Source organism: Saccostrea cucullata, unplaced genomic scaffold, assembly GCF_032062105.1.
Source record: "Saccostrea cucullata isolate Sc308-1 unplaced genomic scaffold, CSIRO_AGI_Scuc_v1 ctg183, whole genome shotgun sequence".
Lineage (NCBI taxonomy): Eukaryota > Metazoa > Mollusca > Bivalvia > Ostreida > Ostreidae > Saccostrea > Saccostrea cuccullata.
The window spans coordinates 374,838-396,263 of record NW_026929981.1 but is presented as its reverse complement, the minus strand read 5'-3'; the positions used below and the strand labels follow the sequence as shown (position 1 = coordinate 396,263).

The following is a 21,426-nucleotide window of genomic DNA, read 5'->3' as shown; positions in this document are numbered from 1 at the left end:
TGTGGTCCCGCCCTTCCCCGGGGGTCATTATTTGAACAATTTAGAATCTACATTATACCAGGATGCTTCCACATAAGTTTCAGCTTTTCTGGCCCAGTGGTTCTTGAGAAGAAGATTTTCAAAGATTTTTCCTATATATTTCTATATAAAACTTTGATTCCCCATTGTGGCCCCGCCCTTCCCCCGGGGTCATGATTTGAACAATTTAGAATCTACACTACCCCAGGATGCTTCCACATAAGTTTCAGCTTTACTGGCCCAGTGGTTCTTGAGAAGAAGATTTTTTAATGACCCAACCATTTTTTTGTCTTTTCTTGATTATCTCCCCTTGCGAGGGGATATGTCCCTTCATTTTAACAATTTAAATTTCCCTTCACCCAAGGATGCTTTGTACCAAGTTTGGTCAAAATTGGCCCAGTGGTTCTTGAGAAGAAGTCGAAAATGTGAAAAGTTTACAGACGGACAGACAGACAGACGGACAGACAGACGGACGGACGACGGACAAAATGTGATCAGAAAAGCTCACTTGAGCCTTCGGCTCAGGTGAGCTAAAAACAACAAGGATATAACCAACATCTTGCTTTTACTGTTGCTGTACACACAATTGTAACTAGAACTGTCCAATAGGGACAAATACCCCCCGCTGGGTTTTTCAGAGAAGGTGCCAATTCAAAAATACTTTATGGATGTAGAGGTGTTCGCAATTTACTTACAAAAATTTGCAGTGAAATATAATTGCTCATCATGTTTCTTAATGAATGAAACAAAGGTGCAACCAAATGAAACATCAATACTAATACATTGTAATTCCATTGTAACATTATTTTTTTTATTTAATTTTTTTATTTCTGCATTAAAAAAATATATTGCAATTATGTGTTATGTCACTCTGAAAAAAAAGATTGTTGAAAAAAAATCATATTATACAAAATCAAATTAATCTTGATAACTTTATATCAAATTCAATTGAAAATAAAGAGCTGGTCATCCAGTAATGAAGTGCTTTGACAGACAATAAATTACAATTAAGAGAATAAGAGAAGAGAGATCTTTAATTCTTGTGCCTGATTCCCAGGAGATTACACATGGTTGATAATAAGATGCCTTAATGTTCAACTTCCCACACCAAACTCATTAATTTATCTTTAACTGGATGCATGTTCAGTCATTATTCCCAAGAGATAAATAAAATTACATTATCTTCTGTGCAATGTAAAAACTGTTTTTAACAATTGATGATGTTTCTTTTTTTAAAGTTTATATGAGTAGTTTTAAGCTGTAGTATTTTTGTACAGAATTTCTAGATTCTATGTCTCAAACCTTATACATGAGCCCAAAATGAACAAGTCAATTAAAATAAAAAATAAAACCTGTAAAATGCAAAAAAAATGAACAAAAAGAGTTGAAAATTCCAATTGCACACCTTCATATGGTGAATAATAAGTGTACAAATTTTCAGATTAATCCTTGCAATAGTTTCTGAGAAACGGTCTGGACAAAACCACAAAATAAAAATGAAAAAACACCTGTAAAATTCAAAATAATAATCGAATCAAGATGAAAATATCAGGTGCACAACTTCATATGGTGAATAATATTTGTACAAATTTTCAGACAAATCCTTCCAATAGTTTCTGAGTAATGGTCCGGACAAAATCTCGTCTACAGACAGACAGACAGACAGACAGACGGACAGACGGACATGGTGATTCCAATATACCCCCCCTAAACTTCGTTTGCGGGGGGTATAATAAATATTTTTATCCAGTTTACACCTGGGCCACCTATTTATCATGTAAAATGTTTTTTTTAAATCAAACTGGTTTGAATTTTTCGTGCTGTTGGTTCAAAATCAGAAATGAAACCTGGCCATTTCATTCTATTTGTAAAATTCCATTACCAGGTGGTTTCTTATGAAAACATTTGAAATTAAGCTTCCATGACCTTGTTATGTGAACTAGTATCTATTATTGATTTTTAAAATAATTCTGAATTTTAAAGATGTTGTGTTACAAAGGTCTGCAGTAAGTGTTTACTAATACTAGTAAAGTTTTAAAGAAACAAGAAATATTCAAACTGTAAACAGTATGAAGTAGAGGTATTTTTGAAATTAATGCATAAAACATCCAGCAGCAATTTTCCCCCAGAATTACTTATCCAATGGTTAATCTATGAATTCTACCTCTAAGATTTATGTCATAGTTTTCAGCAACTTTAAAAAAAAATATTAGTATGTTGCAATTTCCACACCAAAAGAAGCCACTAACTGTACCATAAAAAAGATTAACATCTTAATTAAAAACTGCAATAATATGCACTGAATTTCAATTTTGAATTTCTGTAAATAATTCATGTAGTTAATTACATTTTTTCATGTTGCATGTATTCTATTCAGATCTCAGTCTTGACAAGAACAACTATATATGGCTTTTTATTTGGTGGTTCTCATAAATGATTCAGGCATATTGTGCTGGAACATGAAAACAACAGCAAAGGTTTCATGAATAAGTTAAGATAAACTGACATATTGCATAAATCACAAGTTTCAAGAACTGTTCACCATTCATCATTTAGAAATGTTTTGGTAAAAGTACCCCTGAGTCAATTGTAATTTACCATACATTCAATAATTAAAATTTTGTATCTTCCCCAAAATATTGTGGGACTTATGATTTTAGCTTTCTAGATGCAACAAAGCCTTAACCCAATATAATTACCTATCTATCTATATGTAGATATGTAGATAATGATTTACTTTTTATCCACATTATAATGGAACTTTCATATTCATGCCTAAAGGTACCAATGAAATGCTTGCACTTTCACTTTCATTATAACCAGGCACATTCTATAGGATGGACACAAACATTCCCAGAATGCATCACTCTTGTTCCACCACTTTGAGGTGAATTTTAGCGGGTGCCACTTTGATGTCCTCCACTTCTGAATCACTGCTAGAAGTATCCGAGTCACTAGTGTCATTATCGTAGGCACCAAGTCCTGGCAAAATGCCAATTATTTTAGCCGTCTGCAGACCCTGTGATTTTGATGATGGTGTCTTCTGTTCTGAAGTTTCTGAATATATAAAGTGAGAATATAGGAAATTCAGTACAGAAATTAATCATCTGTTAAAACATATCTTTCATTCAAATGGTTTTTTTTATTGTCACTAGGAAGACAAATGGAATGAAACTCTTTTGTTAAATATCCGTAAGCCATGAAAGTCAGAAGTCTGTCTGCCTGAAGTTTAATTGTACCCACAGAAATCAAAATCAATCTTTTTGATACTTCATTCACAGAAATACTAATTTTAGTAAAATACAACTTGTGTATAATCTAGACAACATCTAAGGTCATGACAGATGAAGTTCTGAAAGCACATTCTTTTTATTTTGTGTTTCAGAAGAGGGGGGGGGGGCTTCACTGTTTAATTTCTTTTTTAAAGTGAAGACATTATAAAATTGAAAGTCATGACTCAATAAATTCTCCTTCTTTCTACGAATAAATTATTTTTTAATTGAAAATGAAAGAAGTAATTCTGTTGCCGTGCACACCTACCTTCTGATGAGAGTTTCCTCTTTTTGCTTTCTTCACTTGTTTCAACACTACAAAAAAAATGAACCAGGCATTTAAAGAAAGGAAAGGACTGGTAAAACTAAAGCTGTTGGTATTTTAGTACATGTAGTATACCATCAATTTAAATCTCCTCTCAACAGCTTCTGCAATCTGAACATTTAATTTTCCTGTTGTGCACAATTCAACCCACCTTTTCCTCTTAACAACTCCAGCTAGTAATGCCTGTTGTGATTTTTTATTTGATGTTGCTCCTATCTGTTGTTTAACTGGTTTCTTTTCCTCTTTTGGCCTGGAGTCCTCTATTTTGTGGACATTTGCTTCTTATTTTTGTCAAGGTTCTATAATCTTAAATGACTACTGAAAGTCTTTATTATAAGTTAAAATTTGAGATCCTTTTTCAAACACATTTTGAGATAAAAATCATAATCATCATTATAGGGACCATTACATAAATCTTATTTGAGGTTTCATATCTTTCAGGTGCTTTTTATATGCATTCGATTTGTAAAAGGATATTTTAAGTTCCAGGATAATTCTAGCTTCCTCGCTACTCCGAGCTTTTTCTATGGCAATCTGTCGATCTGACACATGGTCAAGAAATGCTACCTCATCTTCTTCTAGTCCCTTTACACTGTTCTCTAGAACAAAGAAAGTAAAGAAGTTAAATATTCTTGTCCATGTAATCAGCACGTCATTACAGATTCAATTCCACATGAAAAAACAATGACAACATGTACTTGCCACAGATATATTTTATGATGAAGATTTCAATGTTCCTTGGTGAATATATCTGTCCAAATTATCATATTTTACAACAAAGATTCAATGAAATGGATAATTGTATGATAGGTAAGGCTGGAGTTAACATCAAAGTGTCATGTTAACTCACTCAGTGCAAACTGCTCCTCATACTCCTGGTCCTTCTTGTTTTTCTGTTCCTGTAGACGTTCATACAAAGATCTGTTGTCGACCACTTCCTCTGGACATTCTGAAACAGAATTAGAGCATGCTGCTAAATACGGATTATATTCACAATTATTTTAAAGCTTAGAAATTGTGATAGTATACACTTATCCAGTGGTTGTGAGTGGGATAGCTCTTTTATCAAACCCGCGACAGGGAAGTGGATAAGCGTTTTATTACACTGATGTAATATAATTTCTGAAGATTGAATTTTTTTGGAGTAAGATAATACTGCAAGAATGATCTGAAATCCTAATGACGTCACAATGCTACTGAAGTCATTATGACATCATCAGTCAATAGATTTATCGCTGGAAATCAAAATTGGAGGCAAAAATTGCATGAAAATTTTCCGAGGGTGGATAGCAAAAATATACCCCGGGGTATAGCTTTGCTATGCGTGGTCTATAAAGAGTAGTTATTTTACCTTCTGAACTTTATATAGGAAAAATTTTAACAGAAGTATAATAATGCCATTTATTATACTTCTGTTAAAATGTTTCCTCTATAAAGTTCAGAAGGTAAAATAGCTAATATCTTTGATAGTCCACGTAGCAAAGCTATACCCCGGGGTATAGTTTTTGCTATCCACCCTCGGAAAATTTTCATGCAATTTTTGCCTCCAATTTTGATTTCCAACGATAGATCTATCTACTGATGATGTCATAATGACTTCAGTAGCAGTGTGACGTCATCAGGATTTCAGATTATTCATGCAGTATTATCTTACTCCGAATAAATTCAAACCTCAGAAATTATATTATACATCAGTATAATAAAACGCTTATCCACTGTTTGTGAGTGGGATAACTCTTTTATCAAACCCTTGACAGAAACTATTCCCCTCGGGCAAGCCCTCGGGGAATAGTTCTCTGTCGCGGGTTTGATAAAAGAGCTTTTCCACTCACACCCAGTGGATAAGTGTATATTATATACTTTTTTAAATGACATGGATGTGCTATATGAGCACAAGAATCTCCTGTCTAATTACTACCCCCCCCCCCAATATTTGGTACCAAAGGTTGAACTTGTTTGTTTACTTATGTGATGAGTACAAATGGTTCTCCAATGATCCCTCCTCCCCCAGCCTTTTTCCTGGTTATCCTCTGGAACATCTTCCACTTGTCCAATTCTTCTTGTCTTTTTCTTTCCCACCCCTGAGTAAGTACCAGTACATCCCCCCTCCTGTTCCCTCAGTCTTGTTTCTTAGTTACCTTCTGGATCATCAGGCCCCCTCTTTTTGTCCCACTCTTCTTGTCTTTTCTTCCTTTTCTCTTCCAATGTATCCTGGCTGACAAACCTTGCAGATAAATCTGAGGAGGACATCTCACCTTCTACAAAGAATGAAAATAAAAACAAATTTAACATATGGACAATATCTATGTTAAAAAATAAAAATACTTAAATTAAGCTTAGATAGAACTGGTACATGATATATATGTTATAAAAAATTACGTTAAAGATTTACATGATATTTTCACTGATTTCAACTTAAATGTCCAAACATTTCTATAGTTATATTGACTTTAAACTGTGTCTGATATTTAAATGCTAAGTCAGAAAATATTTCGGTTTTTGTTTTCAATCTATGATACCTATGAAATGTAATTGATTTAAATTGCATAATTTACATTAAAGTCCTATCTTTATATAAAATAACAAACCAAATAGAAAGATCTTTTTAATTTAAGAAGTCTGAACTTATGAAAGATAGGCAATATATGACTTTAAAAATATGAAAACATTGGGCAAGCACACCTTCATGAAGTTGTTAAGTGAAAAAATTGTACACATAAAATTTCAGCTGGATTGACTGAGGAATTTAAATGGTATCTTTTTCGAATATTTCACTGACTTAATTAAAGATATTTCAACTTTTGATGGAAGGATATGGACTTACTCAAATTTATTTTGAAACTAATAATCACTCTCTAGCATGCAGCGAAATAATTTAGTAAATGCTTTTTATTCCTTTTGAGAGCTTTCCATATGAATATCTGTCAGATTTAGTTGCACAAATGTGAAAAACAGTGAAGATTAATAAGTTTCGTGACACAAGGGGCTCGAATCAAATTAATCAAGAACAGCAAACAGTTGTTAGTGGAAAACTTCCGATTTCTCTCTGCATGATTATTAAATTATAGCAGCTTCACTTCTCTTCTGCGAGTGGCAATGTTTGTTCGAGCATTTGAAAGTAAACCCTATCATTTAAGTCCAACAATGTCGATGATTTATAAGTAAGGTGGCAACAGAGCACTGGCTATGGTTAAAATATTTTGCTACATTTACCAAAGGTGTCCCAAGAGAGAGGGAAGATGACATATTTGGGAGCACATGATGCATTAATATAATTCTCTATACTGTCACGGAAGAATTGATAAATCGCTTATGGAAATGACCCTGACTGCTGTTTATTGATTCCTGACATGAACCCAAACTGTACCCAGTCATGAAACTGGAAATAGGAGAGAAACTGGCTCATCTGATTCCCCCAATAAAGTCTCGATGGAGGATCATCAACAACCATCAACAAACATGGATATACTGATGCATGACTGATATAATGTAAATGTATGGCTCAGATACAAGGACTCAAATTACAATTGCATTACTCGGTAATTGGGCATGAAATCATGATTGCTTGTAAAACATGTAATTGAAGAATATTCCTCTGTCAGTTTCAACTGCAATATTTCTAGATATAAAAATTTCATTAAAAATCAAAGGCTGCTGAAAATAGTGACTAATTTACAACCAGTACAAAAAAAATACTGGGTGAAATGAAATTGCAATGAAATGCTATCTAAAGTACTTGCAGTAGCCAGTAAAATAATAGCTGCAGAACTATAGCTCTCCAAAAAAATATATTGACAGACCGGAGAGCTACAGTGCCACCAATTGAAAAAACTGTATATTTATTGCGCACGAAAAAGTGCACTGTTTCTACTTCACATGTTATTTATTCAGGTCTTTAAACTGTATATATATATACAACCACCTGTGTTCCTGTTTAAATAAACTTTAACCTTCAATGTTTTCACAGCAAAGACATTCCTATTTAATTGTTTTTTTGAATTAATAGCAATCCTGGCCCTGAAATTTGAGATCATCAAAAATTTTACAAAAATTCCAAAAATCTGCCATTTTGGTTGTAAGATAATTCAGTTCAACGGTTTCTGCTTAAAAATTGATGATGATATCTGTCATAAAAGAGGAGTTTGGAATTTTTTGAAATGTAGCTTTTTGGCAATTACACCTTTAAAATTTTTAAGTGTGGAATGAACGTTTTAAATCTTTTGTTCCAAAAATAAATAATCTTTTTTTCTGAAAACAGTCAGTGAAAGTTTTGTACACAAAGAGCTTTTAAAATTGCCCTCCGGGGCTTCAATATATATTTTTTTCGTGAGAGCTGATTTTCTGCAGCTATGAAATATATTGTAAATTTATCCATTTCAACTTATTGTTCCTGATATATGAAAACTTGGGTGCAACCTATTACAAAAAGAACTTTATAAAACAAGGTTATATACACTGTATATACATTCTTATGTTGTTTCAAAAATTTTAGAGGAAATGTTATATCACCTACTTAAAAATTCTCACTCATGTAATAAGAGGAAATAAGAGCAAAAGGAAGAAAGATTTATTTTTTAATCTTTAAAATTGTAGCAAGATCATGCAATTGTCAGGAACAGAAAATTATGGCATACTGGTACATATAGTTGTATAGCTCTTACCAATTTGTATTCATTAAAATGTTTAATGAAAATATTATATTATAACACTCTCATCTAATTAAAACACAAAATAAGGAAAAGTAAAATCAAGGTCTTATGAAAAGTCTATGATAAATTTTTTTGATTACATGTGAAAAGCTTTAATCAATTACTGGGTAATGACTTGATATGAGTGATAAAAATATCATGAACAATTTTTATGCCTCCATAAATAAAGATTTGGGGGTACATGTCATGTATATAGTTTTTGTCCTATCCATCTGTCTGTCTGTTAGTCACAAAAAACTCCAACCTTGCTCATAGCTTTTGATTGCTATGGCTATAGTATTTAAAGCTGAACACAATTCATAAAAGGAATGTGTCCGCCATTTTTGCTCGGATTCTCGCTATATCTGCAGACCTCTATATAAAGGGCAGAACTTAGTCACTGTTCAGTGTAATCAGTCGACACCAGTGTACATGAACGTATGCTATACAGCACTCTGTAGTGACAATAATAACGTAATACTTCGTCTAATGTAGGAAAGTAAGATACCAAAGAAACTTACAATTATAGTTGTAAAGGTCAGTGCAGTTTACAAACAAACACAGATACACGTAACTGCAATAAAATGTAAACAAATTAAGGTAATGCAAGATAACTAGCATGAACACGAGTCACCATTCCACGCCAATAACCGTGACAATAAAGCAGTCAGGTGTAACGAATCTGAAGAGCATACCCTGGTTTTGATGTATCATAGATAATGATATCGAAAATGGCGTATGCCTATTTACAAGTCGTGTTCAGCTTTGATAAGTTCCTTGTGACAAGACTTTTCTTTGAAAACTAACATATTTGATCTCTTGACTTTGGAGTTTGATTCATTTTTGAAAGAACAAAACAAAACAAAACTTTAACCTTGCCCACAACTTCTTAACAGTTGGTGCGAGGGCTTTCATACTTCACATGTGTATTTATTGGAACAAGATCTTTTCTTGGTATATATATATATTCTGACCTTGACCTTCGAGTTGATATTTTATATTTATATTAATTATATTGTTTAATAATTTTTTATATATATATATATATATCTGTAAATTATATTGTGAATATTGCAACGGATGTGTAGTATACCAAATAAATATCTATCTATCTAAGATATTTCCCTGGATAATATGTATTTTGACCTTAGAGTTCATCCTACTATTAAATATCTTTGACCTTGCCTTGGCCTTAACCTTTGAATGTCTAGATCTTGGGCTTTCATAATTCACATGTATACTCATTGAGAAAATTCCTTTCTTTGACCTTGGAGTTTGACTTGCATTTGACAACTCTAAGTTTTGCCATATAATCTGCCATACAGGTCAGAAAATGTGGCAAACTTATCGCTAAACTCTCCTTACAATTCTTAGAATAAATTGTTTCTACACTTCACATAGAATGTCATCATCTCTTTTATTTACCATTACAGTACTACATATGCATACTAAGATAGTTTTCATATGGCATATTTTCCCTTCCAATTTCCCTTGGCCACCATCTTGGAGGTCAAATTGGAAAATCTTTTCCTTTATGAACTACCAATTTAATTATTTTAATAAGCATGCATGGCAGTTCCTCTTTGAAGAACCAATTTTATGCATGTATATAAGCAAAACTATAGGGACAAAAATCAATTATGGAATAAAGGAAGCTTTGTAAGAAATACTATGTCCATCTTTGCTTTAGTGCCCAGAATAACAAGTTGAAATTGGTTGAACAATGTAGGAATCTTGACTTCAATGTTGACCTCAATATGGCTACCAATGGGAAATAAATCTTGCTAAAATCATGTGACTATGCCAATGTCTAGGTGCCAGTCCTATGGATCAAGTTTAAAGACAGAATTTGTTCCAAGTATTGGATATCAAGCAAAATAAATACAGCTAGACAATAACTCCAACTTAGTGCATTTACTACAAAAATCCAAAGTGTCTGGAATGTCTACATGATCAAACATTAAAAAATTTAGCTGAAATTTTGTTCTTAAAGTAGCAAGCGGCGCGAATTGCCACTGAGTCAGACACAATGCCAGCTCTAATGACAATGCCTTGGCAAAGAAAATAATTCTTATTGGATTTTCATAATTTTTTCCGCAGTAATATCTGGACCCACAATGCATCACTTGTTTACAGCTACTATCTTGTAAGAGTATAAACATCAAATGTTCAGCAAAAAATAAACTCGCCTTGTTTTAATGAATATATTGCACATAAGTAGTAAAGGTGTCCAGTCAACTCGTACACAGACCGAGTCGTACACAAACCAAGTCGTACACAAAAAGTCAACTCGTACACAAATCAGAAGTCATCTCGTACACAACGTTTTATTTACAATTGTTAGGAATTGTTTTTATATAAATAATGTATATTCTAGAAAAAAATGAAATAAGGACAAAGAGAAGTGTTAATCTTTAAAATTGTTGTTGAACATTTTAATAATTTTTCTTGTTAGGTCTAAGGAATTTGAACAATTATTGTTAAACCAACACATGGTACAAGCGCGGTGATTTCTTGGATTTGCGACAAACGCTAAATTACGATACACTCCTAATTTGGTCCAAATTTCACCCTTCTTTAAACTTCACCATGGTGCGAGAGACATACGTGTTTATCCAGCAGTAAAACTAAGTATTTATAATACTGTTTAAATAAACAGTCTAATTATATGAAAATACACGATTTTTCTAGCCTACTCTGAAGTATACTATCGTACTCTAGCGTACTCTGTTTAGTAACTACCCCTTTTTTAAATTTGATAAGTTTTATCAATGTTTATGAAAATTGTGTGTAATGATTGATACGATGTACCATTAAAATCTTACAATGTATTTCAATCGCATTTACTATCTACACGATATATATAACAATACATTATGGTGCCATAAATTTTCTAACTTTCTAAATGTATTATATTTATATCTATATATTACTTGCATGAAAGTAGACTAACTTTAAGATGTAAAATTTACGTATTACAATTTGTTGTGGTGAAATTGATTATGTCGTTTAAGATATATAAAATTAAATCCACAGAATCAAAAAAATGGACCTCTCATTTATGCAACAAATAAATATTTAAATTATATAACAAAAATACTTACGAATTGAAACCTAAGATCTAATTACGGGAAATTCAAAATCTTGTGGGAAAAAATTCATCTGCACATATGGTATAGGTAAATCCAGAGGCATAAAATAGATTGAAATGTGCAAGAAAAACCTTTGTGTACGAATTGACTCCTCAATTTTTGTACACTGAGGAAAATTATACCTTAAATCCAGACTCCGCTGTCGGTCATTTGGACTTGCCATTTGTACCAAACAGATTTCTATCAGTCCAAAAAAAATTCTAAAAAGATGAAAACTGTATTTGAATTTTATTATCAATACATCTTGCACCCTGCATCAATACACACTGCACATTTCAATTTGATACCAATTAAATCACATAGGAAAACCTATGTACAAATGACAATGTGTACGAGTTGACTTCTGATTTGTGTACGAGTTGACTTCTGATTTGTGTACGAGTTGACTTTTTGTGTACGAGTCGGTTTGTGTACAACTCGGTTTGTGTACAAGTTGACTGTAAACCGTAGTAAATAATGAAACTTAAATACGACGTCATGGAATGTCAGAGTCTGGATGCACAAACTGTCATCACTCATGTGTGGTTTGACAAGCCCCATTTAAATTAAAACTGAAAAAATATATGCGCTCACCCTAAGGCCATAATAAAAATATTCCTAGATTCTCATCCCCGCCCGCCCCAATTTTATACCCCGCCTCGATTTTTCTTATTTCTATTTTTCTCCGTATTAATTCTGATCGGGATCGGTATTCATCTACCATTCTACTTTCGTTTTACGTTCCGCGAAAGTCGACATAATTTTGACAGCTGAAAAGATGGTAATAGCTGTAATACATGCGTATATATCATTGGTTGAAAAAGATTGGTGATGATGTGAAGTAAAAGACATGAACCTTTTCTATGACTTTTATTTGGGTATTGTAGATAAAATTACACCGATTGACCAGGTCAATAAATAACAAATCTGCAAAATTGTGGAAATATAAAATAAAAGCCCCATTTTTAAAAAAATTCGGATGAGAATCTAGCAATTTATTTATTGTGGCCTAATGGTCCACCTCTCAACAGATTATGATCTTTGGGAAGTCAGTAAAAGGTATATAAGGACTAAGAAATGTCTGTTATGGTTGATTTGGTAGTTATTTTCAGTGCAACTCCTTTTTGTATGCTTCAAAATTGTTCCGAAGCAGATCCACTCCTATATGCTTAATTGCAACTAAATGATCTATATTCTAATTTGAGTAATGGCATGTCCAAAAACAGGGTTTCACTTTGATTATTTAAATTTTATATGGCAAATGTAAATCGACAGAACTAAACCCATATGGTGACAACTCCTAACCTATGCTCCTATGCCTTGACAGAACTAAACCCATATGGTGACAAGCCCCTTTGGTTCTTAATGGTGCTTGTTACTTTCCCTTAAATTTTTTTGCATCTTATTTGATAATAATAAACTGTAGATATGCATGTTGCATCTCCACTCTCAAACAGTTATAACGTCTGAAAAATTACTGGAATCATGTAATGCAGTAATGATGGTAAATATTGTCTTATTTTGATTTTCATAGAAAGAACAAGTTGTCTGAGATTTGGAAAAAGAAAAAAGTGTACATTGAAAGTAATTCAATGCAGAGAGACCATGAAATGAAATGATCCTGTGAAAATCTGGGAAAATAAAGCAACGAAACTTACGCCACACAGCACTTCTCTACGCTCTCAAAAAATATTCAATGTTACATAAAGATTGTTACAATATTCTGTTTTCTTCGTTCTGAAAAGCGTTTGGGTGATGAAGAAAAATTTACGCATGCGCATTCATTAAAATGCTACTTTCACTTTCAACTGAAAATGACGACCAAAGAATCGACTGCTCATGAAATATTTGTGGAAGATGGGAAGAATAAGACAAAACTGTATTGTGAAAGATGTAGTTCTACTGTTTTGTTACCAAAGAAGGCTGTGTATTGTGAAGTAGAGGTAATTTGTTTAACAGTTTTGTAAAAATGACTATTTTAGTATTTGTCAGATCTGCATATCTGTGGACTGGGACCAATGCCTAGAATATAGTTTTTAAAAAAATTATAAACTGTATCGCTATCACAACTGTTAGATTTCGTCCTATAAAGTTGCAATGTAGTATATCAAAGTAGATCCGCTCCGAAATGATTAAGAAGGTAACAGAACAGCTGATGTTAACATTTTTCTTGGATGTCAACATATTTTTCTTGCATGTTGACATACATGTTTTTATTTTTCTCTTGCATTCTTGCATGTAAGATATAAATCTTGCTTTTAAAAAATTATTTACTGGTTACTGTTAATGCCATGTCAACTGTGGGGAATTCTCTGGATCATTTGTGGTAGACATATTATCTACCCTGTTTATTTTGCTACAGACTGAAAGTTGAAAGTCTAATATTTTAAAACCAAAATTTATGACAAAGACTTTGTATTATTTTAACAATTCCAAGGTTTGGGAAGAGCTTAATTTATTCCTTTATACTTCTAGTTTTTCATGCCTCATATGAAGAAAAAGGCTGATGGAACTTCGGAAACGGGCGAAACATTGAAGAAATATTGGAAAGTGGATGACATGTTTGAATTTGAAAATCTAGGATTTACAAACACAGTTGAAACAATAAAATACCTCATCTGTGCAGACTGTGAAATTGGACCTATTGGGTGGCATGACATTAACAATAAAAAAGCATTTTACATTGCTCTGGATCGGGTGAAGCATGCAGAATAAGTTAAACTTTGTTCAGGAAGATGTTCATCAGCGTGGGACCAAGTCATGAAAATATCCATTTAACAAAAACAATTTTCTTCTTATTGTTTTGTATTCATTTGAAATATTATATAAGGCTCTTCTAAACAAACTTATATGTAATTAACACACTCACTGCAAGGTGTAAACTTTAAACACCAAAGAAAGAACAAAGTCAAATAATTTTTCTCTTTTTATTACAGTACTAAGACATTGAAATGAATACAACACATGTGATGTTTGTAAAAAAAAAAAAAAAAGATAAAAAATTTCATAACAAATAAATAACATAAATTATTACATGGTGTTAAAAAAGAGATTTCAAAATAATGTTAAAGGATATTTATCACAGCAGATGATGGATGAAAAATTGCACTTCAAATCTGATGTAAAATATAACATTGTACAGCTTAATTTATGTCACAGCTACTCATAACAACATTGATTAAAAAAATAAAAAATTACAGAGTTCTGGTATAATAAATTGTCCACAAACACCTCTTGTGTCAAACACACATGTATACACTGAAAGTTCTTTGGTTTGATGTTACTGTGGTATGTCATGATGAATAAAGCTGCCTTTTAATCGGATGAGAGATCCCTCTTTAAGAGTCGTCTTTCTTAATCTCTGGTAATACAGCATCTTTTGGTTTGTCCATGTCTATTCTAACACCTGGAATTGTCAATCAAATTTTATTATTTAATGCTGTGTGAGTGTACATGGAGTTGAAGATTTTGGTTTATAAAAGTTTGATAATTTATGTGAACAAGTTGTATATCTTACCTAAGAAAGTGGGGAATCTAGGGGATCCAGAGTTTGTGTACTCCTGGAATTTGTATGTGATGATGGAGCCTATTTTGGGAGGGCGGTTGTGATCTTTGTCGCTCAATCTGTTATAGAACAAAAAAATTTTTTAAAGACATTGTACCAACTGTACAAACCTGGGGTTTTTTAATCTTTTTTTTTTTTTAAATGAAATGTAGTCATGTTTTTACCCAGATCCTACTGAGAATATTTTTCCATTGGCCATTTTGCATCTAAGAGCTCCTACTTTTCCTTGGAAACGACCTTTCCCAGGGTCATATCCTATGACAACAGCCTGAAAAATTAAAAATTAAAAAAAAATTAACATATATATTTATATAATGGGTTTTTGTACACATGAAACAGGTGACAAAATATTTATTTTTTGTGGAAAATAAATGTACAATTACCTCAGCATCGTAGAATGTTTTGATCTTGAGCAGTGTATTCGATCTCCGCCTTTCATACTGAGATCCAGGCTCGCGAATCATGAGCCCCTCCCCTCCAAGGCCAATAACTCTCTTCAGTTCATCATCAATCTGCTTTTTGCCAGTACATTTTTCTTGCTTGCACATGACTGCATATTCAGGACTGCAAAAGGACAAAGAGATTAAATTATATGCAATAGAGGCATTTAGTTGGAATGGAAATGTATTCTGAAAATCCCTTTCAAAATTATGTGAGACTTTTGTGTCACAGGTGGTGAAAAATCATGTCTCAACTGGGACTTGAACAGACCTGTGAACCCGGTGATATTTGGTTTAAAAAAATTCAAAATTCAAATTTTCAAATGCAGCTAACTTACTTAATTTCATCAAAAAAGTCCTTAATGGATTTCATCCTCTTCTCAAATGTCTCCTTTTGTAGATTAGGGGCATCAAACACGTGGTACTTAATTTTCTTCCACTGGTCACACTCGGGGGTCTTCACTATACTAACAGTGCTCTGAAAATTCTTCCTGCCCCCAAACAGCTCCCCATCTAAATGCATGTCTGTGGGTAGGTCCTTTGTGAACCACTTTGGAGCATAGAATGGATTGCCAAGTCGAGAATAAAAACATCTGCAAGGGAAATTTGATGTTATTTAGTACGGTAGTTAAAATTATTTGAATTGTTAAAACATGATTTCGTTTTTCTTAGAAATATATTTTTATTGGTATTTCCTTTTTTAAAACTTACCTTCCATTCCAAAATGCTCTTACACCATCTAACTTCTCACTGATCCACCAGTTTGTAGGATCATTTTTCCTGTAAAGACCAGACATAAGTAGGAGTTTGATTTTTTAAAAAAGATTCGTCATTTTTGTGTAAGAATGGATGAAAAAAATTAAGAGTAATATGTATATATATGTTTGTGTGAATTAGAAATTCATTTTACTTTAAAAATTAGCCAGGTTAACTTACTTTTCATCGTATTTGTTTGCTAACAACAGGCTTATGTTGATATGTTGGAAAACTTTGGAGGGAGCTGGTGTAACTTTTTTATCAGCAGGAAGTTTGCCTACTCGTGATTTTTCAAACTCATCTCCCAGATATTCTCTCAGGTGTCTGCAAGTTCTCTTGTTTGGAGCATTTTTCTGTACTTTCCACCCAATGCATCTAAAATGAAAAGAGATGTTTATAGATTTGTGTCTGTTTCCATACATGTATTTAGTTCTGTTTATTAACTGTTAATATTGTACAGGTATATTGTTCTTTAAAATAAACTGAATTATTTAGAATGATGAATTTTGTTATGATTCAAGTAAAAAATTCTTGACAATGTCAATTTCAATTTATGGTTAATGATAGAAAATCCCAAAATATTGATGCTATAGAAAATACGGGATACTTGCTAACTAGTGCACTGGGTATATAACTTACGTGCAGGTGTAATGGCTGCCGATTCTCTTCAGTCTGTATCCCCCCGCCACTGATTTTTCCTCCCCGTCCTCAATTTTATTTTCTGCTTTAGGTCGTTTAGTTTTCTTTGGAGGTCCATCAGCAGGGTGTCTGAACTGTTTGATATGATTTGGGTCCTTCCTGTAACACTTCTCCCAGTATATACAATCAGGACGGTCATCGTCTTCAGCTGTGGATGGTCCTGCTACATCGTCACTGGTTGAAGGCTTTGGTTTTTCCTGATAAATATAAAAATAGATATAATCACACATAATAATAACATCAGAACAGAAATCATATACTTTATTTGTTTTTTTTTTAAATAAGTAAATACTGTGCAGATTTTTATTTTTCATGTACATGTTTCTAATGTTAGGTACAATATATAATTTTGCATTTTTGATTATGATACTAACCATGCTGACAGAGCGAGACCTGAGTTTTTTAAGAGTTGGTCGACTTGGATCCACATCCATATCTTCTGTTATACTCAGTTCATGGGTTTTTTGCCTCTTTAGTTTCAGAGGAGATTTTTTAACCTCGGGTTCTTCAATTTCTGTATCTGAAGTAAAATAAAACACACATTTCACTATCATTCTAGAAAAAAGGGCTCATAAGCTTAAAATTCATGCATGATCCAGTTTAAGTGATAATTAGTACATGAACATGAGAACGTTTTATACCTGTGTCCCCATCTTCCTCTGGATGTAGGAAGTTTTTGAAGTGATCTTTATCTTTTCTGTAACATTTTGTCCAGTACTTGCATTTCTGTTTTGTTGCCATAGTGTATATGTTTTAATGGATTTCTGATCTATTTGACCTATAAGATAAAGATAACATTCATTATAATGGGAAATATGTACATACATGTATTAACATAAATTTTTCTTTCCCTTGTACAAGTTTATATGTATTCAGCTTAATTTTTGGAAATATATTCTACATGTACGTCTTACTTGTTGCGTTTTCCTGTTATGAATCAAGAGAAACGGCAAACCGGCATTTATACCTTGTATCTTCCTCAAGTACGAACATGCAATGGACACGCCCACAAAATTGTAAACAAACACCTGTCATTGCTTCGGGATTTTCCCATTATTGAAAAGGTATAAATAAGAGGCATTCCGAAAAATTGTTGCCTTTATACTATTTTTAGAACACGAAGACTTGCGATTTGTAACAAACATAGACTTACGATTTTTCAAGACTTGCAATTCATCCGAAAATATAAATTTTAGAAAAAACTACAAACAAAAAATATTCTCTTCTCTGAAATTGCACGAATAATAATAATTTACACATAAAAACAATGTATTAAATACTTTTCATTGTATATATTGTCTGTTATTATACATATTGTTTTATATATATTTAATATGTCCATTGGATCCCGATTTGGTAATAATAAGTGTTATTCTATTCCGATTCTATTTTTATTTTATAAGACTATACACATGCACTTGTTGCTGAAATAATTTTTTCACCCATAGTATGCAAACAATTAAGTTAAGTATAAGCAAAATCTGAGCCTATATTTTTTTTTCTAATACGTTCTCTCTTAATTAATACTCCTGTGGGATCATTCTACCTATTCCCACTTTTTGAAAATCAGGTAGGAAAAGGTAAGATTTCATGTGGGAATAGGTGGAATTTTTGTCTTAACAAATAATTAAAGCAATATGAGCTGCAACTTTGATGTCGGAAATTTTTGTTGCAAAATTTTAAGTAACTTTTTCAGTGACAGAAAAAAATAACGTTAATAAACTACTGTTATTCGTATTTGCGATGGAAGAACTATTTATAAGCTTTGATTGAATCAAAATTACATTGTTGTCGTCCTGTACAATAATGATTTCTTATATAAAACTGTATCTTGGAATAGAAGTCTATCTTCTGCTTTATTTCAGTTTAATTGATCATTAAAGTTTAAGTTACATACAAATTTATCTTAATGACACATTTTAACAGCAAATTAAAAATTTTCAAAAAATGCAGCTCATATTGCTTTAACTAGGAAAACATATAACTACTATGTAAACAATGATCAACAATTATTAATGAGTACCTGTTGGAATAGAAGACTGGTATATTTACTTTTTAGGATTATAAATCAGACTTTTTATACCTGTATTTTAAAGAAAAATAATAAACTAAATCATTTTCAAAATGTTCATTTTAAAATCTAGCTACTTCAATGCTCCCCCCCCCCCCCCGATAAATCTACATGTATTTATTTTATGCTCTAGAATCAGGATAGGAAAGTGCTTATTCTTGTATCACTTTTCTCTTTGTTATTTTCTCAAATCCATAAATTTATCGATAAATGAAATAATTCATATTTTTCATAAATTTATTCGTTATTTTCTGTCTTAAAATGGACAAAATACTTATAAATCTAAGAGGCGACGTATTAAGTCTAATTATTGTGAAAACAAATTAACTACATAAACATCTACATGTATTGTTATTTACAAGTGGGAATGGGTAGAATTGAATTTCTAAAAAGTGGGGATAGGTAGAAGATACCCTCCTGTGGAAGTTAGAAAGGAGATTTAATTAATATTGTAAAAGTTGCCGATAAATAATTCGTTATGAACGAGTGATGAATATATACTGTGTATAAATGAATTAATTTATGCTTATTTTTGAACAAAAAAATATGTTGTCAAACTTTCAGATCGAGTTTTCAAGATGTATCATAATTATATACACCCCCTGCTTCAAAAGTGGGAGGGTATGTAGTGATCGGGGTGTCCGTCCGTCTGTCTGTAAGTCCGTCCATCTGTTAAGCTTTGGGATACCATCTCTTATCTTCAACTTCTCTTTTAATTAACACTGAATGTTTTAATGAGGTTTTTACGAAATATTTGTTTCATAGTGCCATTGTGCACCACCGACTCGGGTGATTTTATTTTTTGATCGGACAAATACTTTGGGTTTCAAAGAGCAAAAGACACGATCATTCGTTGTATAATATTGAAGGATAGTATACCCATTATAGTCTCTTATCAGAAACTTCTCCTATACCACTGAATAAAATTTGATACTTACATAGGTTCTTTAATACATAATCATAATGTCATTGTGACCTCCTATTTTGCTTTTTGATCTGACACTTATTTTGGGTACCCCAGAGCAAAACATGGATTTTGCCATTTTAATGGTATATGGGAGGCGGGGAGGGGTAACATTAGTGAGCTTAGTGCTTACAGTACCTCTAGTTTAAATTTAGATTTTTATATTTTAAAATGCGGAAGAAAAATCATCGTGTGGCAAGATGGTATCGAGATCCATAAAAAAAGTTATCATACACGACCAGAAACATGTTCTCAAAACACTGACATTTAAGTTGGCAGAGACCTAGCTATAAGTTCTGGTGTCATGCCGTCACGTGCGAGGTAAAGATGACATTCAGTTTAGAAAAGTAGGAAATAGTTCTATTTCAGTTTTCAAGCGATGTAATTGATAAAAACCTCTAAAAGTGAAGTGATATTATTTTTTGTTGCTATATTAAACGATTTGTGTTGGCGATACCACCCTGCTAAATTTTTAGTTTTAATTTTCTTACGTTGAACGTATTTTCCCTTTTATAAATATCAAGAAGCATATACCCAACACTAGGTGCAGATATATAAGCACATGAAATCAAAAATCAAAGCGAATAAAATTTAAAATTTTTGAAATAGTTGAAGTCCTTTTGTTAAAATCTTGTAATACTACGTAATCAAGAAATTGAATTGAAGTCAAGTCTATTGTCATGACAAGTTACGAAATTATAGTCCCCTTGTCAAAATGATATTATATAACATCAGTATAAAATTATAAATGAATTGCCACTGTTTAATTCACTTTATATATCAAGAACACCGCAAAATTAAAGGGGAAGGGTTTTAGATCGAGAAGAAAACCGATCACCTCGTAGAAAGCGAAAATTCATTTTTCTTCAGTGTCATGAAATTTTTAATTTAGCGCGTTTTTGTGTTACTTTTTGGTTATCATTGAAATGGTTTGTTTTTCCTTCAAAATGTAAAGCTAAGAGATAAAGAATTTTAAATTTATCATAAAAAAGATAAACTTTACACTATATGCTTGAAATCTATACCTTCATGATAATGAACAAGATTCTGTGAAAGTCTCATTTAATTTCATTCAGTGGTATAAAAGGAGTTGCGGATAAGAGATGAATACCCTTCAATATTTTAGAAAGAATGGCAGTGTCCATATTTTGCTAGGGGCACCCAAAATAGGTCACAGTGACACTATGTAACAAAGATTCTGTGAAAGTCTCATTAAATTTCCCTCATTAGAATAAGATGAGTTGCGGATAGGATATGGTACCCCAAAGCGTGACAGATGGATGTACAGGCGGACGGCCATCCCGATCACTATACACCCTCCCACTTTTAAAGCGGGGGGGGGGGTTATAAAATACATACAAAAGGGGAGAAAAGTTTTAAATAGTACTGTAAGATTTTTCCCAACTTTACACTTGAAATAAGACTTTCATGGGGAGGGGTGAGAAAATGATGGTGAAGGTGTGATTCTGTGTCTTAAATAAACGATAAAAATGACCA

At 32.4% G+C, this 21,426-nt stretch overlaps 3 protein-coding genes across 5 annotated transcripts; 1 reads left to right on the top strand and 2 right to left on the bottom strand.

Moving 5' to 3' along the window:
- Window positions 1-1,208: 1,208 nt before the first annotated feature.
- LOC134282678 (PSME3-interacting protein-like) lies at window positions 1,209-5,875 on the bottom strand. Its single transcript, XM_062765082.1, has 6 exons — window positions 5,754-5,875; window positions 4,477-4,564; window positions 4,112-4,207; window positions 3,767-3,880; window positions 3,559-3,605; window positions 1,209-3,075 (listed from the first exon to the last, which is right to left on the bottom strand). The coding sequence occupies exons 1-6, from the start codon at window positions 5,863-5,865 to the stop codon at window positions 2,882-2,884; spliced, it is 651 nt and encodes a 216-aa protein (XP_062621066.1). The 5' UTR covers window positions 5,866-5,875; the 3' UTR covers window positions 1,209-2,881.
- A 7,282-nt stretch (window positions 5,876-13,157) lies between these two features.
- Window positions 13,158-14,633, top strand: LOC134282677 (guanine nucleotide exchange factor MSS4-like). Its single transcript, XM_062765081.1, has 2 exons — window positions 13,158-13,377; window positions 13,910-14,633. Exons 1-2 carry the CDS (start codon window positions 13,249-13,251, stop codon window positions 14,147-14,149), a joined length of 369 nt encoding a protein of 122 aa, XP_062621065.1. The 5' UTR covers window positions 13,158-13,248; the 3' UTR covers window positions 14,150-14,633.
- LOC134282676 (DNA ligase-like) lies at window positions 14,617-17,931 on the bottom strand. 3 transcript variants are annotated; one of them, XM_062765078.1, is made up of 11 exons: window positions 17,796-17,931; window positions 17,536-17,658; window positions 17,269-17,414; window positions 16,835-17,091; window positions 16,376-16,570; window positions 16,151-16,219; window positions 15,778-16,032; window positions 15,383-15,563; window positions 15,164-15,267; window positions 14,952-15,058; window positions 14,617-14,840 (listed from the first exon to the last, which is right to left on the bottom strand). In XM_062765078.1, the coding sequence occupies exons 2-11, from the start codon at window positions 17,633-17,635 to the stop codon at window positions 14,773-14,775; spliced, it is 1,482 nt and encodes a 493-aa protein (XP_062621062.1). In that variant the 5' UTR covers window positions 17,636-17,658; window positions 17,796-17,931; the 3' UTR covers window positions 14,617-14,772. The 3 variants fall into 3 exon arrangements, with proteins under 3 accessions (XP_062621062.1, XP_062621064.1, XP_062621063.1); XM_062765080.1 differs by having other exon boundaries at window positions 17,536-17,672; window positions 17,809-17,893; XM_062765079.1 differs by having other exon boundaries at window positions 17,536-17,663; window positions 17,802-17,890.
- Window positions 17,932-21,426: the final 3,495 nt, after the last annotated feature.

What these genes read in the sequence shown, in the direction of transcription:
- LOC134282678 (XM_062765082.1), bottom strand. Translation starts at nt 5,865, where the DNA reads ATGTCCTCCTCAGATTTATCTGCAAGGTTTGTCAGCCAGGATACATTG. An exon ending in GGAGTTGTTAAGAGGAAAAG is followed by an intron (nt 3,606 to 3,766) that starts GTGGGTTGAATT and finishes TTTTTTTTGTAG; the next exon opens with TGTTGAAACAAGTGAAGAAA. An exon ending in GAGGAAACTCTCATCAGAAG is followed by an intron (nt 3,076 to 3,558) that starts GTAGGTGTGCAC and finishes TTATATATTCAG; the next exon opens with AAACTTCAGAACAGAAGACA.
- LOC134282677 (XM_062765081.1), top strand. Translation starts at nt 13,249, where the DNA reads ATGACGACCAAAGAATCGACTGCTCATGAAATATTTGTGGAAGATGGG. An exon ending in CTGTGTATTGTGAAGTAGAG is followed by an intron (nt 13,378 to 13,909) that starts GTAATTTGTTTA and finishes TTATACTTCTAG; the next exon opens with TTTTTCATGCCTCATATGAA.
- LOC134282676 (XM_062765078.1), bottom strand. Translation starts at nt 17,635, where the DNA reads ATGGCAACAAAACAGAAATGCAAGTACTGGACAAAATGTTACAGAAAA. An exon ending in AGAGGAAGATGGGGACACAG is followed by an intron (nt 17,415 to 17,535) that starts GTATAAAACGTT and finishes ATTTTACTTCAG; the next exon opens with ATACAGAAATTGAAGAACCC. An exon ending in GCAAACAAATACGATGAAAA is followed by an intron (nt 16,220 to 16,375) that starts GTAAGTTAACCT and finishes TGGTCTTTACAG; the next exon opens with GAAAAATGATCCTACAAACT.